Here is a 20,166-nt window from a genome sequence, read left to right on the forward strand (position 1 = left end):
ACGGACGGACAGCGGAGTCTTAGTAATAGGATCCCGTTTTACCCTTTGGGTACGGAACCCTAAGAACAAAATTTCCTAAAGAAACTCCTATGAAACAAACATAATTTAAAAAGACATCAACGCGTGCCGACTGAACCTCATTCACTTTGATTACTATACAACACCTTATCTTAAGTACCTACTATTTAAGACTAATGCCTTGAGCATAATAACGAGGACCATCAGCATTCATCAAATCGCGCCGCACCGCGGTCACAACGAGATCGCTTACATAGGACACTTCTATGGGCATCAAAGGATTGATTGAGCCGCCTCGCGTCGCGTCCCGCCGTTTCGCTTCGGGGTCGCGCGATGTTCGCCTACATAAGACGCTGCGTAAGCAAGATCCATATTTATTAAAAAACTTTCAACTTTCAAGATTCTTACAGATTCTGTCAAACAACATCCCATTTGACAGTATCTGTCAACAATAATACTTAAGTAATTTTATTTTGTACTTAACCATGACAAAATATGATCTTACACTAAATTTGACAAAAAAACTGTCAAATTTGACAGTTTGACAGATCATGTCAATATACACTGGGACACTATAACATGTCACTTTGTACCAAATATTCCCATACGAAACCCAAAAAGTCGCCCAAAAATATATAAGCACAGCGATCACTGGGGCTGCAAGTGCGTTGCCGGCCCTTAAGATGAGAAATGCAGTCTACAAAAAATTACCCAACATTGACATTTAGTACTAAACTATGACAAAATATAATACTTTACACTAAATTTGACAAAAACGAACAAATTTGACAGTTTGACAGATTATGTCAATATACATTATGCCATGTCACTTTGTACTAAATATTACCATACACATAAATGCATGTATATAAGTAGCGTACACGAAGAGAGGCCTATAGGTCAGCAGTGGGCGACTGAAAGCGAAAATGATGATGATGATGATTACCATATAATTACCTATTCTATTCTATTCTATTCAATAATAATATTTAATTAATTTTATTTTGTACTTAACCATGACAAAATATGATCTTACACTAAATTTGACAAAAACTGTCAAATTTGACAGTTTGACAGATCATGTCAATATACACTGGGACACTGTAACATGTCCCTTTGTACCAAATATTCCCATACGAAACCCAAAAACTCGCCCAAAAATACATACGCACAGCGATCACTGGGGCTGCAAGTGCGTTGCCGGCCCTTAAGATGAGAAATGCAGTCTACAAAAAATTACCCAACATTGACATTTAGTACTAAACTATGACAAAATATAATACTCTACACTAAATTTGACAAAAAAAAACAAATTTGACAGTTTGACAGATTATGTCAATATACATTATGCCATGTCACTTTGTACTAAATATTACCATACACATAAATGCATGTATATAAGTGGCGTACACGAAGAGAGGCCTATAGGTCAGCAGTGGGCGACTGAAAGCGAAAATGATGATGATGATGATTACCATATAATTACCTATTCTATTCTATTCTATTCTATTCTATTCAATAATAATATTTAAGTAATTTTATTTTGTACTTAACCATGACAAAATATGATCTTACACTAAATTTGACAAAAACTGTCAAATTTGACAGTTTGACAGATCATGTCAATATACACTGGGACACTGTAACATGTCCCTTTGTACCAAATATTCCCATACGAAACCCAAAAACTTGCCCAAAAATACATAAGCACAGCGATCACTGGGGCTGCAAGTGCGTTGCCGGCCCTTAAGATGAGAAATGCAGTCTACAAAAAATTACCCAACATTGACATTTAGTACTAAACTATGACAAAATATAATACTTTACACTAAATTTGACAAAAAAAAACAAATTTGACAGTTTGACAGATTATGTCAATATACATTATGCCATGTCACTTACTAAATATTACCATACACATAAATGCATGTATATAAGTGGCGTACACGAAGAGAGGCCTATACTCAGCAGCAGTATGATGATGATGATGATGATGATGATGATGATTACCATATAAATCATGACCCGAACTTACTAACCCGAAATTACAAAAAAAAATTAATCTATGTAAAACGGTCAAGTGCGAGTCGGATTTCAATATATCCATACAAAAAGTCATCAGCGCCTGATGGAGTTAATAGCAAAGTTTTTTCGTAAATTCGTACCTTCAGAACGATATATCTCGAAAACGGTAAGAGATAAAGCAAAATGGACTTCAGTTTTGAGCTGTCGTTAGTACATAGTACTAAACGATTAATGCATTTCCGTATACATAGACCTTTTTTGGGACCGATTTGGACAAAAAAAAATTAAAAAATGAAAAATAAAAATTTGACCCGGGTCTAAAATCTTTATTTTTAGAGCTAGAGAGATGAAAAAAAAACCGTTTCTGTAAAATTTTAATATCTTTTGTTCAACCCCAAATCCAACCATATAGTCTTGTAACTTTAATTAAAAAAAAATAACTTTGGTCAAAAATCACGTTTGTTGTATGGGAGCCCCATTTAAATCTTTATTAACCGACTTCCAAATCCCAAAGGAGGAGGTTATCAATTCGGTTGTATGTTTTTTTTTTTTTTTTTTTTATTTTTTTTTTTTATGTTTGTTACTCCATATCTCCGTAATTACTGGACCGATTTTGAAAATTATTTTTTTGATTGTATGTATATGCATACAGATTGGTCCCGTTTTTGTCAAAATCCAGTTCTGATGATGGGATCTATGAGGAATCGACGGAACTCCTCAAATCTTAAAGGCATACATATGGTGATTTTTGTGTTTCTATCAACAAATCAAGCATATACATTCAAAAACGTGACATTTGATGAAGTGGAACTGCTGATGATGATCAGAACGGAACTCTTCAACGACGCATAGTTCACCTTTGGCGATTTGTCCTCTTCGTTATGTTTGTTAAGCAAGTTAAGTTTTTAAGCCACAATTTTGTCAAGCTTGAGTTCTGATGATGGGATCCATGAGAAATCGAGGGAACTCCTCAAATTTTAAAGGCATGCGTATAGAGATTTTTGTATTTTCATCAGAAAATCAAGCATTTTCATTAAAAACTGTCGCATTTGATGAAGTGGAACTGCTGATGATGATCAGAACGGAACTCTTCAACGACGCATAGTTCACGTTTGGCGATTTGTCCTCTTCGTTATGTTTGTTAAGCACGTTTAGTTTTTAGGCCACATTTCTGTCGAGCTCGAGTTCTGATGATGGGATCCATAAGGAATCGAGGGAACTCCTCAAATCTTAAAGGCATACGTATAGAATTTTTTGTATTTTCATCATAAAATCAAGCATTTACATTAAAAACTGTCGCATTTGATGAAGTGGAACTGCTGATGATGATCAGAACAGAACTCTTCAACGACGCATAGTACATGTTTGGTGATTTCGAATTTCGATTTTGACTTGGACTGGGACCCGGACTCATACCCGGATCCGGTTCGGACCCGGACTCGGACTCGGATTCGGAACCGGACTCGGACCCGGACTCGGACCCGGACTCGGACTCGGACCCGGACTCGGACCCGGACTCGGACCCGGACTCGGACCCGGACCCGGACCCGGACTCGGACCGGAACTCGGACCCGGACTCTCACTCAGAGACCCGGACCTTGACCCGGAAAACCACTATGATACCTAAACTAAATAAACCACTATGATTACCTACCATAAAATGTGGGTATGATGATGCCAAACCCCTCCCGCTCAAACTCCCGTACACCGCACCGCATGCGCCGTTAAGTGGGTTAGGTTTGGTTAGAACTGCGAGCCTTACAGAAACGAAATGCTACTAGAAAAGTGGGTTTGATTAGGTTCGAACTGCGATCCTCACAGAACCGAACTGCTATCAGAGAAGTGGGTTAGGTTAGGCTAGAACTACGACCCTTACGGAAACGAAATGCTACTAGAAAGTACTGGTTTTACCTCCTTTTCTACATAGTGCACCATCTACCATAATCTTTCACCGGGCCCCATAGAAGTCGGTTTTTTTTTCTTAAAAATTATTTTATTCTGTTTTTAGTATTTGTTGTTATAGCGGCAACAGAAATACATAATCTGTGAAAATTTCAACTGTCTAGCTATCACGGGTCGTGAGATACAGCCTGGTGACAGACGGACGGACGGACGGACGGACGGACGGACGGACAGCGAAGTCTTAGTAATAGGGTCCCGTTTTACCCTTTGGGTACGGAACCCTAAAAAAATACCACTTCGAATTCTTAACAACTTCGCTAAGAGAGGTGAGTTAATTTATTAAATTTTAATTAATTAATACTTGATGAAAACTAGAATGTGTTTTGTTAATTGCATTTACCATGAGATAAGGTATACAACATACTATGTTGTGACTCCACAGATGTAAAAAAATAGTGGTATTTGGCCCAATCCCATTATAGGAGCTGTAAAACTGCATACCTCCTATAATGGGACAATTTACATAATGATGCTTGCCATGCCATCATTTCATGTTTAAAGAATACAGAAGTAAAATGTAGTTACGAAATATGTCAACCAGGAGGTATGCTCGGACTTCGGATAAATTAATATCGTTTTTCCAAACTTTCATTTAACTTGCCCTGTTAGTTAGTGTGGGTCAAATCTTGGTAGCCGAGTTTGAGCTACTTTCCGATTTCCGATTGAGTTGAAATTTTGTATTCGTAATTAAATATGCAAATCGGATGATAATGCAATATTATGATAACATGGACCAGATCTGATGACCTATTTCAATATTTTATACTGATAGAGCAGTGTCCATTACTGGGGGGCCCATTACTGGAGCTTTGGTGTCCATGACTGGAGAAAAATAGCATAGTTTTAATTTGTTAAGTATGTGGAAACTCATTGCAGTATCTTTGATACAACACACCTGAAACATGAAAGACGGATAGGACTTTCATCTTTCAATACGCTAAGCGGTAGACCATTCACATGTATTAGGGAAATATCACAAATACTCCAAATTCCCTCTTAAATGTCCCATGACTGGTGCTGTTACTATATACGTCATTATTTCATAGAATTCTGACGTTTAAAATAAAACTTGCCCTGCGTGGGCTATCAAATCCGCTGCAGACTTTTCATGGACCGACTCTATCATAATTATTAGGCTGGTTATTTGAGGGTATACTGGCTATCACAATGAAAGCTTTTTTTTCTGTTGAAAGCTGTGGTTTTAGGTACCTACCCTCATTTTGTGAATTGGAACTTCAAAAATTCCCTCTTTCAAATCAACTTCATCAGAATCAGCTCAGTAATATCGACGCTATGGTAACAAATGTGAAAAGAATACAAATGCACTTATTCACATAAACTAGAGTTCTAAAAACTTAACCCTTTCTCTTTGCTTCGCAGTAATGGGGTAAAAAAATCTACATACGTACATGTGCATAGATTTATTTAATAATTTTATTTGTGATACATTAAGAGATGTTACTTTATTTTAATGACCTTATTTTGTGATCACGAATAATAAATCAAAATGTTTAGAATTAAAGCTGTTCATATTCAGACTGCAGTGTATGTGTATTATTTCTATTTCCCCCGCACAAAATTTAAGCTAACTTCTTAACTCGGGGATAAAGGCTGGGGTCAAATGAAACCACTCGTGTTAATATCATAATTTATTTGTAATATTTTACAAATGACTAGCATATCATCACACAGCGAATACATTAAGAGTAGCACTTTGAAGACATCTTCACCGACGAGATTTTACGGTGAAAGGTCAATTACGTACATTGGGATAAGCACCCGTAGAGAAATTCCAAAATCTGACGCAATAACATCTATCTCTTGCGCCGGCGTGTCCGAGAACGGGTGGAAGATCTGGAACTCCACTCCTGGCTGAGGTCACTGTAGGAGGGCGGGGTCTCAGGAAACTGTGCATCCGACGTCCATCGACAAGAAGAGCAAGCTGCTTTAGGGGCTTCTAGCGTCTTCACGGGCGCTTCGCTGCCGCTCCCGTACGATTCCAAGATATGCTTGTAAGCACACTCTAAAGGTTCAGGACTCCGGCCGCGCGCCGTGCACAGCCGTATACGCACGCACGCGCTGCAGTACCCGCAGGTTTCACCGCGCAGAACACTTTTAACCATCGTAGCACGTTCTTATCGTGTGACAAACTTGGAAGACTGATGCGCCCGGTGTCCACTCGACGTATTTATTGTCAATGCGGTGGCGTCGCGCACGCGCCGTGCTGATAACCTCACGAGTAGGTCCGGCGCCAGTTGCCGCGCCGACAACAATCTCGGTTAAAACTGTGTGAGATATCGTGATCACAATTTCGTGAGCGATATTGGCCAGGTCGTTACCATGTCTACTACATATACCTAACTCGTGATAGTAAAAACCAACCCCATTTTAGGTTGCGTAAAATTGCGAGCCAAACTTGCTTGCCAAGCAGAGACTAAACATTACCATTACCAAGATTAAGGATACATTTCAAAGTTCTCTTCTTGTTACTTCTACGGTTAATTTATAACTAAATTAAGAAAGAAATATTACAAAAAACATTTTAGAGAGAGTTTCTCAATAAATTATGTTATGTCTCTACGTTTGCAGACACAAAATTCTGTTCGTAATTCATAATAAAGACGAGATAAACTAGGACCGCTCGAATACGGTAGAACTTGCTAGCTCTACACGATTAACTTTGGTAGGAGTAGGACCTACATATAGTCGGCGAGCTAGCCCCGAAATAAGGATCAGGCCAAATTAACCCAAGTATTTTATTTAGTGCCTATCCATGCCATTAAATTACCGAATCTTGAGGTGGGTAGATAATATCTCAGCAGGCAATTTGAAGGAGGGAGTCAATGAATATGATGATCTATACATATAAAAGTTCTTGGCTATTTAATCATTTCAACAATTTTTTACACAAATTCCGATAGGTAACTCAACTATGCGGTCACCAAAATGCTACAAGATTACGGATATAATTTATCACTATTTAGGATAATATTATTGTACTTAGTAGGTATATAATCTACCTGTGGAAACTTGTAATTGGCTTACTGTTTCTATATTTTTACCTAACTTGTTATTCTAGCTGTTAGTTTTCCTAACAAATAATGAAATAAATAATGATTTGGGTTCTATAGTTCTGCCTGTACCATCAGTCGCTACGTTCTAGGTTCACTTTTAGAATCTCTCACTTTATATTTTATCAGTTATAAAGCACGAGAGGTAAACAACAACAACTATTTATTTACTGCCAATAACATTCATTTGTTATTGTTAGTAGTTGTTTCAGTCCGAAGTCTAGTTGTAAATATCGTGGCATAACCGGTAAAAACCCGTTGTTATCCTTGTTGATACAACTCATTAATATTGTCCTTTTCCGATACGAGTTCTAGATCTTCACCAGAATAGACCGGCTTATCAGACCTCATTAACGATTGCATACACTTGTTGCTCCTAATTCGACATTCAATTGCGACGTTGGTAGAAGAATCTAGATGTACATTCAGTATGTATAGTTATTTTGTCATAGAATTTGATAATTTAGATATTACAATTATTTTTCTGAGTAATATATTGTGCGATATGAACTGGAGCGAAATAGTTCCAAGTAATGGGTGAGATTGTTAGGTTTCAAAACTTATTTCTGAGCAACGAGCAATTTTCAAAATCCAATGCTAATGGCAACTAGATGATATATTATGTTTTTCCTCGTTCATCTAGCAGAGCAACTCCGAAATAATCCAAAATCATATAATGATAATCTCTTTGGTCATATCTAGAGTTAATCTACTTATATGTAGAGTTAATCGAAATTCATATCTAGAGTTAGTCTAGAGTCATATCTAGTCATATCTAGAGTAACATCTAGAGTTAATCTAGAGTCATGTGTAGTCATATCTAGTCATATGTAGAGTCATATGTAGAGCCGTATCTGGTAGTTGTGGGCCAAATAGAGTAAATAAATATTTTCTCTCATGAACATTGTCCCCATGGGCCTAATAACCAAGTTATTTCTAGAAATTGTCCATAAATTCTGGAAACGGCAAGCCGCGTACCCTTATCGCCAGTGCGGAGTAAACAACCCAGTGCTATTTATAAAGTACGAGTACTTGGCGGCCATTCATCAACTCGCTACTTTCCCAAGCCAGTAAGTGAGTAAAGCATAATCTAATTGTACGTGGACGTCACTAGGTACCTATCTCCTACCTATTTATAGTTCGTTAATCATATAAAGGAGACATTTATGCTAACATGTTTAGAACCCATGTTAGTTTTTTGCTTTCAAAAGTGAAAACCCCGTTATTTTTTTATAAATGGAATGTGCTCACAGCTCTCTTGAGAAGCCTAGGGTCCAATCGGCAACCCTTATTCTAAGAATTTAAGGTAAAGCTAAACACATAACTATTAATGATAACTACATATCGATTCATTACCAATTTCTTGATTGTTTAAATATAATATTAATTAAGCAAAGATGAGCCGTGTTATATCAAAGCACGTGGTGCGTGCATTACCTACATATGTCTACAGGTCAAAGATACAATAGTAAGTCAATGAAGAGTCGAGAAAAGTTCTTATTTACGAGTATCTGCTCCAAATAGTATAACAATTACACGACGTGTTGAAAGGTCGCGCCTTTAGTATACAATTGTTGCTAAGTAGGTACTAGAGTTTACTAGAAAAATACCTGATTAATCCTTTTTTTGTTACTATCTACATTCAGTCAGCGACAACAATCCGGAAGGATTTTTATTAAAATATGATTGTTGATGAGAGTTCATTTTTATGGCATTAACAAAACGGGCATAACTAAAACGCTTTAGTAATTTTTATTTCTCCAAACTTAATTTAAGGGTACTCTTCCGCATGGGTCTAATATATATAACTTTTGAAAGTTAGGGATATAATAGGCGGCCTAGTAATTCGAGCCAGGATTTACTCTTTGGTTCATAAGTTGTACGTCTGAGTCATTCAACTATTTAATATCTGTGAACTTAATCTAATAGCATTGATGATACATGCGGCAGATTAAATCCAAACTTGATAGAAAACGAACGTTTGTATAGTAGGGGTGCCCACGATGCTATACCTACGCAGGGTCACTTATGTACCACTCCCACGTGTTACTGATGGGTGATGGCGTATGTTATGCTGACATTTTGGATGGCGGGGTGGGGTGGCACTTGGCAGAGAAAGTCAGGGTAACTCTTTTTTACAAATTTCAGACATAGCACTCCCTTGCATCACGCTCAAATCGTCAAATAAGCAATATGTAGGGTAGCTAGGTACCTACAATTTTCATATGTCATTCATACGACATAACTTAATCTGAGACGCTCGATTAAATTCAAAAATCCCCCTTTAGACTCCCCTACTACTATAATTGTACTACTCAATAGGTACTTTACCTTACTATATTTTTTATTCATAATTAGTACGATAACGTAGGTATTAATAACATGTTTTGTGTTATGACGTTAATTTAGTTAAATTTAATCTACTGTTGCTTAGCAACATACAATAAGTAATTATTTATACGACTTATCTTAACCACCTTTGCACTACTTAGTTATTTTTGTATCTCCGGGCAATAAAATACCCCACTAGTAAAAACAACTTGATTAGTGGACAATAACAATTTTTGGAATAAAAGTTTATCCCAGTCTAAACAGGAAATATAAGTAATTCTATGTCTCCGCTAAGGCCATTCAGCCACTTTATTATAATTACTTATATTGTTTCTATTTCTACAATATGTTTGCCATACGATTAAATAATCTGTACCACACCGCCCATACGTGATTGATTTAAGAACAACAGGAAGAATTTAATATCGTTAGTGATGTATAAGGCCGCTAAATATATTATTAAAGATCTCTGATACAAAATTTTGTCGCTGACTGTACTTTTCTTTCAACAGTCATCTACTAATCATAAAGACGCTTCTAACAAACCACTTTTATTGTTACGTTGTTTTATCACATTTCTTAATGGTCACTTCCAGTCTCCATTGTAAAATGAGCTCGGTGTGATGATAATATTGTATTATTATCAGCACTCTTTCATAAGTAAGAATTTTGACCGTGAAGACGTGCGGAAAAATAATTAGGAACCCCAAAAAGAACGTCAGAAAGAGCGTGACATAAATTACACCACAATTCAGTCCTTCAGAAAAAGAACCCACGTACAGTCGCCATCAGATATATCGGACCGGCCAAGGCGCTCACAAATATCTGAACACATCTCTATTGTCAAGGCGTTAGAGTGCGTGTTCAGATATTGTGAACATCTTGGCCGCTCCGATATATCTGATGGCGACTGTACCACGCAACACTAACACGTACGACGCAAGACCAAAATAAGTTACAACATTTTATAAAAGTTATCTCCAGATCCGTTTCTGTAGCACAAGACCTTATTTTTTTCATCACGTAAATTAATTAGCACAAGTCGTTGCCCTATGAAAGTAGATAAGACTATGATAAGAATGAGACAAAGTCAATCCCACTTTTATATACCGCTCTTTTATCTGTTCTTAATGATATTATAGTTATAATATCATTGGCCACGAAGATTCGCAAGCATACTATCGTCCGCACTGTAAATGAATCATACGTCTTATTTAAAAGACATAAGGCCTACTATAGTTACCGCAATACTGAGTCCATAATGCTATTTCCTTTACCCTTGTTAAGAACAACCAAGAGTGAAAGAGATGTCATTATGACCTCAGTCGCCAGTTGGTATTTATTGCGGCTACTATGAAAATCAGTTAAGTGTTGTTTTTAGTACAAACAGAAGCATGTAAATAGTGTACCATTCACTATACATGGTGTTTGGTACATCGTTTGCCAAATTAAAACGGCAGATAGGTTGAGTTAAGGACTGTTCAGTTTACTAAGCGGACACTCTTACACCTCTTTTAATCGGCGAATTTAAAATCAATTGACGTACAGCTCATAACAATATAATTAACAATCCCTCATTTATCAATTGCTACATATTTGTTCCCATAATAGTCAAATATTTTTCCCGAAGGACCCAACAAATTTGGAACATAGCAAGTTAGTTCTGCAATAAGGATGCACAGGCTAGTATTCACTGCGAAAAATCGTAAATATGTACAAATTTTCCAAGTTAAACGTGAATAAAATAATTAAAACATTTGCAGAGCATCATATGCTTGAAAATTTTACAAAATCCCGGCACAGAAGCGGCCCGGCCAATCCAGAAACAAAAGTATTGTCATGCGGCTGTTAAAATCAATAAATTACTTATCGGTTCGCGAAATTTCTAAGACAGCAGGCGTTAGAGTAGGCACAGATTAAAATATAAGAAGTATGTACAATAAATGGACCCATAGAAAGAAAAAAATGGACAAAAGAATTACAGAGCAGCGAAAGCAATCGAAAAAAAGAAGCGTCAAACTGTACTACATTTTACATTAAGATAAATTTCGTAGCATTTTAATGGACAACGGAAAATGCGTAAAATGTTGCTGTAGTACGTTACCAATGGCCCTGATGCTACCATGCCGTTGTAGAAGATCATATATTCGACGAGGAGAGTAACATCAAAATTGACCAATTCATGAAGAAAGTCCTTGTCTGGCAGGCAATTGGTTCCTGTGGCCTTAAAAAGTTTGTTCTATTTTGCGACATGAACTTTGGTTGCGACATTTACAGAAAATAATGCATCTAATAACGAGTACTTTCCGTCTATCAGACGCATAATGTCACCTCTTCATTTCGGCCTGATTTGGCAAGTGCCCACTATGCTGGTCAGAAAGTGAAGCTACTGAATTTGAAAAACATTGATTTCGTTCAAAAACAAGTCAACTCATCTAATTGCCCGGAGCTCCACTCCATCGAGTGGCACTAGACCAATGTGAAGATGCACTTAAAAAAGGGTAGATGAGAAGCTAAAACATTGAAAGAATTCAAACGAATGTTGTTTACAACTTGTCAAAAAGTGTCAAAAATTGATGTGCAGGCACTTGAACGGCGCAACCGTGTAAAAGTACGAAAATCTTACCGATGTTATTATATTATACTATATTTACATTAAAATGTTTTGCGTTGGTTTCCGTTTTTATTATATTTATCTAAATAAAGCGATTCCAGAATTAGAAAAATGTAATTTATACTTTTTTGTGTGTCCGCTTAATAAAATGAACAGTCCTTATTTGCTATCTACTCATGCCTAGAAAAACAAAATTGGCCATGGTTTTTTTTTACTACTACGCAAGTAAAAATTTGAAATTTACGAAAAACTGTCATAGAAATGAAAAAAAAAAATTGCACCAAATTCTAAATTTCTAGGCCTGAGAAGATAGCAAATGACTCAACCTATCTGCCGTTTTAATTTGGCAAACGATGTACCAAACACCCTGTATACGTTATCTATCTACCTATTTTAGAAAGAGTTACTATTACTTACTACTACTAACAGTGAAGTAGGTAGAACCTAACCTAACTCGCAAAGTTTGTGTAAAAATAAAAGGACAAAATTGGAAACTGAAGTGTAATAATAAAGTCATATTACATTATATACCTAGTTTAATAAATCGTCAGTACAAATCAGACAATCCATTTAGTTGCTTAAATATATTATTAATTTATCACCAAGAATAGCTTAGTGCCAACATCAACATCTTGCCGCACTTTGACATAACTGATAACATTATTTAATTGAGCTCTACGCTTACAAAAACTTTCTTAATTAAAACAAATTGGTGCCTAATATTTTAGCTTATTTGGTTTGTGGTCAATTTTAATAAGGTCTTCGAAATATTTGTAAATGAACCGATTGAAGAAACCTTTTCTGAGGTTCAAATTTTTATTACCTACTAACGAACGATCGAAAATGGTCTTAAGGCCGTGGACGTAAACACGCAATTTCTGCACTTAGCTTCTCAATCAGTCCTAAAATCTAGACATCCCAAGCCGCCAACGCGCCAACCAAAGTGAATTTGCGCTAACTAAAAAATGGTTTTGACAATAGAGCTCTGTTAGGCTCACCGCAAACGATGTCCCACCATGTCAAATAAAATGTATAACATCGCGCGATATCTTCGGCTTGTTATATGATAAATAAGGTTTATTTATTACCGATATAAAATTGAAATGACGATGATGAATGTAGAAAGAGGTAATAAAATCGAAATGCAAGAATACTACAGTAGTTAAGTAGCAAGCACATAAATTTGATCGTTAAGAAGTCACAAGTTTTATTTAGAAAAGTAATAATTAAAAAAAATTACACTAAGTAAAATGAACTAGGTAAACATAATACATATTCATAAAAATCCTGAAATAAATCAATGTTTTCTCATCAATTTATCCATAAGTACAAAAACATAAACTATAACGAGCTAATTATAATAAACAAATAACTGTAATAATATAATACACTACCCGTACCTACACATGAGGCTGAGGAAAGACCACTTCGGTAAGTGACTATGTTAGCTATAGGTACGTTTAGCGTCCTACAGCAGCGCACTAGTTACTCGTATGAGGTAAATTATATTTTACAATCCAAAATACGCTCTTTACCACAAATTTATTTCATTTTCAGTTCGAAAATCTCTACATGTAACATCACGCGATTGTTCAGCCTTTTGGGTCTTAACTCTTAGTTAAATTGGTTGTTCACTACTTACGCTATAGACCGTCTAATCTAGGTAGAACCCTAGCATAACAATCGCGGAGCGTGACTGCACATCCATCTCAAAATACGCTTTATAGTTAACGTACCTATTATTCTAGATGGAATCGTCCCCTCTGATATGTAAACTTTCGCCGAGTTTATCGAACACGTCATTCTTGCACATTATTTTAAGAGATCTGAGGTAGTGACAAAACCGATTGTTTCTTTTAGAGTTAGTGTCGGTTTTCTCCTTTTCAAACCTGCATATCGCCCGGCAGGACGACCAGTAGTCTAACGCGAGGGCTCTCCTGTCCAGTGTTGCGCCTGGGCTTAGGTGAGTTGATATGCTGTCATGCCGTTTGACAATTCTATCTCTATCCCTGTAATAGGAAGCAATTGTTAGGTAGGTAGGGTTTCTTTTTATTTCAATATTTATTAGACATTTCTATTTTTGTCCTTATCCTTAAAAACTATATTGGTTAGTATTATTTAAATGACTTTGATTTAGTTATATTTTCGATGTTCATAAAAATTCAGAAGCGGTGACCAAGAGAAATACTAAAGAAAAATAAATAGCAAAGAAACAGCTAGGTACTTATATTCTGATTAATGCAATATGCTCCATCAATGTTGTTGAGATTGTGTTAACATTGATTCGATAATAAAACAAGCTATTAATAACGAATATAACGATAACCTCCTTACAAAGTTGCAATCGTTTGAAATAAGGAGAATCACTAGATGATGGATAGTAATGATTTTAAAAGTTTATTACGCGTATCGGTCTTTATCGGCATCTTGCATTGACGTTTTTGTTATTTCAAGTTAATTTATACTTATATTTGTAATTATTATAGTACCAACCTTTGCACCGCCATACTAGTTGGTCTCACATACAACTCTTCATTGTACTGTAAGCACTTCTGTGTGTTGCAAATCGATCTGACTACAAACGTTTTCGATATGTCGTCAGCAACATCATAGCTTTTGTTGTAATAGTTAAAGTTTTCAAATTCTGAAGAACTATCGCATTCGGAAGAGTACCATGGTTGTGAACAAATATTCGTCTTTGTATCTGGTCTTAGCCGTCCAAAATAATCTGCTGCAGATATGTTGTCAAAAATATTTGCTACTTCTTCTAGTTCACGGGTTTGCTTATGTTTATTATTTTCCTGTGTCCTATTTTGAGAAGTCATTAAAAAGCTTGGTATATTCCACCATACATGCCACAAGTCGGAAGGAAACCTGATATGTAGCAATTGTGATTGTCTTTCCATAAAATATTTCCACAACGTGTCACCCAACTGAATACTTTCACATGCTAAGTTGCGTTCATCTTGGTTTTCCGATCCAGCCCACGATAGACTTGACGATTCATCACATAAAGCCTCTATATTTTGTGAATTTTCTTCCATTTGCCTAGTCCCTTGTGTGTGGGTAGTTGCATAGAATTGAAGGCAATTTATGGTTTTCCTAATATCCCCTTTGTATAAGTCTAATAAGACTGAGCCTAGGCCTGGCCAACATGTGCCACTATCAGCTAAGCACATTATGTCTAGCCATGTGCCAAGCATTCTGGGTAAAAGTGGCTTCATAGTCATAATTTTCGCGCTCTGCAAAAACCTTTGTAGATGTGGACAAACTAAGGAACTTGTAACCAATATTACTGGTCGTTTGGAATATTGGACTAATTGACTAATAGCAGAGCAAAAGCCGTCATCTTGATCAAACACAATATCGGCATCATCAATCAAAATAAGTGACATTGCAGTTCTAGTACCTTCTTGGCTATTAGTTGATTGACTGCCTGTATCACTTTTTTGTTTAGTTGTTACAGTATCTTTAACTTTTTTAGGCCTTCCTCGTTTCTTCGTTTTTATAGTTAAATCAACTTCAGCTATCTCCTGGGACTTTTGAGAATTTTCGGAGCTAGTACCTTTTGCTCTATTGACTTTGTGGGACTGGGTAGCCTCTTGTAAATCTTGTAACATGATTTTGCCGTTTCTCTTACTACTGGCATTAACTTCAATGACTTTGATGGCTAGATCTGCAGCTACCGCATATACACAGGAGGTTTTCCCACAACCAGTAGGGCCAGTCAAAATAAGAAGATTGTCAATGGTCTTTACACTGTCTCTGCTGTCTGTATCCGAATGGTAGAAATCAGATGAGTCAGAGTCAGCAGCATTCATTCTTCGTTTATCGTCATTTGCAGACCAAGATTCTAACCATTTTTTTAGTTCCTTTGTGGTTTCAAAGTTTCCAATTATTTGACTGGTAACCATAGGCTTATATTTGTCTGTCCAATTCAATTTATCCATTTGTACTTTATTAATATCTACTGTATTATTCATTATTTCTACACTGTTGTCAAATTCAGGAAAGTTATTGCAGTCTCCAAAGTCTCCTTTACTTTTTTCTTTCAATAGTTGATATGTACGGTAAACTGGAAATTTTGGATATGATAATTTAATATTTTGCAAAACTTTCCTGATGTTGTTATCTGGTTGAGCACAATGTGAACTTTTTTGAGGCTTTTCAGGGCTTAATATAGCCTTGAATAATTTATCACTGCATTTCACTGGGCTCACATCAGGTGACTCGCATCTAAATGAATCAATCATTGGGCTGCTAGATATATCATTCTTAGAGTCTTCCATTTGCTGTACATGGACAACTGTGGGAAAACAATTACTTTCTGTCTCTACTTGTTTGAGTTGTTTTGCAATTTTCTTTAATTTTTCTGGCACCCCACTCTGAAGAAATCTCTGTTTTGCTTCTAATGCTGCTGGGTCTAACTGTGGTTTAGGTGCAAATATGGGAGCCAACTTAACATTGGTATTTTTATTAGCATCATTATTTTTCGCAGATTTCTTAGTATCTTTGTTTGGCTTGGTTTGTATTGCTCCATCACTTGTTTTCGATTTAGGCTCTTTGACCGATTTTGGTGTATCACTTTTCTTATCACTATGCTTTTTCTTTTTTGGAGTAAATATATTATACTCTTCGTCTGAGCTAGACAGGAGAAAATCGTCTTTATATTGAATAGGCTTTTTAACATTTCGCTTTGGCCTTTCATTTCTAGTTTCATTTGCTTCTAAAGATTCATTCATACATTCAGTGTTTTTAACAATCTGAGTGTTTTCTTCTTTAGAGAGTTGCTCGCGTTTTCGTTTTCTCGTCTCATTTTTAGGTACTGTAGGAGTATTGGTTACAACAGACTCGTTTTTATTGTCAGCAGGTATATCAGTTACAATGGACTCATTATTATTTTTAGTGGGTGTATAAGATGAGCCTACATCTGCAATTTCTTCACATGTATTCTTATCTTCTAAGACGAGAGATTTTTTATCATTTAAACTTAATTTCTTCTTTTTTAGTTTCTTCTTGTTTCTAGCTCCAAACTTAACTTTTATTATAGGACTCATTTCATTGTTATCAGTGGTAACAGGTGGTGAAGAATCACTATCTTTATCAATCTTTTTAAAATAACAAAGCATATTTTCTTTCTTTCTAATTGAAGGAGATAGCTTTTTGAGAAATTCTAAATCTTCTTTGGGTACACATTTTTCTCTTAAGCCGTTTGTAATATTTGAGTCGCTGGTTGGTTCATCGAATATATTAATTAAATGGAGTGCACCATTGCTTTTCTTGTTTATGGGTAATGTTTCAGGAAGTGCTTTTACATTATCAATTGTAGGCAACTTAGTGTCTGCTATCTTAGTTGCTAATTTTGAATGTTCTTTTTTGGGTTTCACTTTCTTGCTGCCATTATTAACTATCATATTAGTCAATCTCTCTGCTCTTTTATCCATTTTTCTTTTGATAGCTTCTTCCAGAAGTTCCTCTGTTTCCTTTTTCTTTAGAGATCCTTTTTGTTCTGCCATTTTTTGTAAAATTAAAAGCCTCTTAGCTTTAGTGTTTTTCTCTTCTGTTTTTAATTGTAGTTCAGCTTCATCAATCGGTTTTTCTTTACCAGGAGAATTGCCTCCAATACTTTTATTTCTAGATTCCATCATGAGTTTGAACGCATTTGTATGCTTTTTATCTTGACTGTTAGGAAACTGTTTTTCTTTTTCAGTAATCTCTGTACATACATCTGGAATGTGTATAAGTTCATTTTTTTCCGGAACCTCCTTAAACAATGTTTTAATGGACTTGACATTTTCAACTTCTTTCTTTCTTCTCACCATTTTGAACAGATAATTCTTTGGTCTCTCTATATCATCAATATTTAGTTCTTCATTATTATTGATACTTGGAGATTTTATTTTTAAAGCAGTCTGAAATATGTGAGACACATTTATAACATCTGGATCTTCTTTGCCATCTCTTCTGAGTTTATATTTTTTTAACTTATTTTTAAGTGCTTTATTGCATTTATGTTTATAACTATTTTCTTTACATCTTATTGCATGCCCAGTTTTATGCCTTATAGGAGCTAAATTTTTATTTATTCTATTACTTGGTGTAACTTGTTCCCAATCTCCGATAATGGGCTTAAGCACAGTGGACATTACTTAATCTGCAAATAGAAAAATAAAGTTTTACACTAAATCAAATGGAGAGGTGTACGTATAAAAAAACCAAAGAAACTCTAGGGAAACAAATACACTATCCCCACTAATATTTTAAATGCAAATATAACACGCCCGGCGCGCTCATTCTTTCTTCTGTGAAAAATAAATTTGTCATCTCTTCACACTTAGACAACTGGCAAATTAATCTGAATTATAAATGATTTGCAAGACCGAAGTGATCCCATAAGTGTTCCGTGAACAAAGTTTTGTACGGAACACTAAAAAGTGGCCCACAGAAGCATACATTACACATTAAAGCATCCAATCACACAGAAAACTTATCAATTAATCATATTGATGTCAAAGAAAACCTGGCTAAGGTTGCCTCCAGAAACTCGCGATATTCTCTAATTCAAACTTTTTTGAAAATATTGATATGAACAGCACTGGCCAAACTGTGGTATCATTTGTGCACATTGGCCTGTCAATTTAGTTCGCGAGATTCTGGAGGCAACTGTAGGTAGGAATCATCTTGATAAAAACACATAAGTAACAGTTTTTGCCAAAACATAATTTATTTTGTGCCTATTATTGTGTGCTTTGAAATGATTTCTTTTAAGATTTACGTTGTTCCTTATGCGTCACATATAAAATCTAATAAGATGAGATCAAAATTAGCAGTCATTGCAAAATAAAACTGTTATAGGTTACACAGAAAGATTAGAAGGACAACACTTTGATACTTTGAAATGAACCACACAAAAGCAAATAGGAAATAGAAAAATATTCTTCGTACAAGCCCTTCAAGTACATCCAGTGCAGTGAAAAATAATCACACACAAAACCAGTGCAATATCAAATAAGCCACGCATACTAAACAAATGAAAACGGTTTCAGCTTAGCTTAGACCAGTGTCAGTGTGTTACCTAGTTATTACAGAATATACGAGTAGAATCAAATAATTAACACGTACACAATTATCGGTGTCGGTTTCTTTCCGTCATCACATAAAATAAATTAATATTTTTCTAACACAACAACAACTAAAACAGTAAAATTGGCGGTAAACAAAACTGTCAAGTGTGTTGTGAAATGTCAGTGACCGCGCGAAGCGATCACATGGTTTGTCAAATATGCTATTTAAGCTACTTTTTAAAAAGCGTACAACCAGTGGCCATGGATGGGGTGACGGGGTGACATATTCGTTCAATCAAAAAAGCCCCTTAATAAAGAAAAAAAAATCCAACCATTCCACCAACCATTCCCACCCTTCCCACCAAAGAATATTATGGAGTGTAGAAGTAATCAATCCATCTCTACCTTCCATAAAAGAATATAATACTCTTCCCACCGTCAACCATTTCCACCAACATCGAAATCACTCTTGATAGAATAAGATATAAGATCTAATATGAATAAGAGCGATAGAGAAGGTGAGTATTATATTCTTTGTAGGCGAGCATTAACATTTTACGGTTTTTCATTGTTAGACCCTCTGTTTATATATCAATTAACTTGCCTTGAAACGAAATGATTGGATAAGTTTCTACTTGTTTTAAAGCATAGAGTCTGTGCGGAAAGAGAAGAGTCGTGGCAGAAACGGGAACTAACATTTTAAATTTTATATGGCAATCAAACCTTTGACATATGTCTTGTAAAAAGTAAACAAACTTCTGTCATTGTATATTATATTAACAAAAACCGCAAGTTTTATGCATAAAATATTTTCAAAACACGATGAAACCGTACATAAAAACACGAAAAATTATATTTAACATTGTTCGGTTTTGTCAGCGGGAAGAAAACGGCTAAAAGCCGACTATCGACTTACAAAAAGTCGCGGAACGTGTTTCCGCTATTCACGGGTATTGATGTTGTATTTAATATTAAATAATTACCTATTTAATAAGCCCCCTAAGTAACTTGTCTCCGGTACATAATCGGTAAGTATATTAATTCAAAATATATTAATTTTCATAAATATGCAGGTCATTCA

General features: G+C 35.7%; 3 protein-coding genes across 3 annotated transcripts in view; all 3 read right to left on the bottom strand.

Moving 5' to 3' along the window:
* The window catches only part of LOC134668991 (multifunctional methyltransferase subunit TRM112-like protein), a 246,289-nt gene that overhangs the window by 210,068 nt on the left and 16,055 nt on the right, over positions 1-20,166 (bottom strand). The window lies entirely within an intron of this gene.
* On the bottom strand, positions 5,692-6,384 carry LOC134668540 (uncharacterized). The gene has a single exon (XM_063525988.1). It carries the CDS (start codon positions 6,126-6,128, stop codon positions 5,820-5,822), a length of 309 nt encoding a protein of 102 aa, XP_063382058.1. The 5' UTR covers positions 6,129-6,384; the 3' UTR covers positions 5,692-5,819.
* On the bottom strand, positions 12,561-19,256 carry LOC134668934 (enhanced level of genomic instability 1). Its single transcript, XM_063526439.1, has 3 exons — positions 19,144-19,256; positions 14,515-18,175; positions 12,561-14,030 (listed from the first exon to the last, which is right to left on the bottom strand). Exons 2-3 carry the CDS (start codon positions 18,165-18,167, stop codon positions 13,766-13,768), a joined length of 3,918 nt encoding a protein of 1,305 aa, XP_063382509.1. The 5' UTR covers positions 18,168-18,175; positions 19,144-19,256; the 3' UTR covers positions 12,561-13,765.

The sequence above is a fragment of the Cydia fagiglandana genome, chromosome 11 (genome assembly GCF_963556715.1).
Source record: "Cydia fagiglandana chromosome 11, ilCydFagi1.1, whole genome shotgun sequence".
In the NCBI taxonomy this organism is placed as follows: domain Eukaryota; kingdom Metazoa; phylum Arthropoda; class Insecta; order Lepidoptera; family Tortricidae; genus Cydia; species Cydia fagiglandana.

What these genes read in the sequence shown, in the direction of transcription:
- LOC134668540 (XM_063525988.1), bottom strand. Translation starts at nt 6,128, where the DNA reads ATGGTTAAAAGTGTTCTGCGCGGTGAAACCTGCGGGTACTGCAGCGCG.
- LOC134668934 (XM_063526439.1), bottom strand. Translation starts at nt 18,167, where the DNA reads ATGTCCACTGTGCTTAAGCCCATTATCGGAGATTGGGAACAAGTTACA. An exon ending in ACTAGTATGGCGGTGCAAAG is followed by an intron (nt 14,031 to 14,514) that starts GTTGGTACTATA and finishes TTCCTATTACAG; the next exon opens with GGATAGAGATAGAATTGTCA.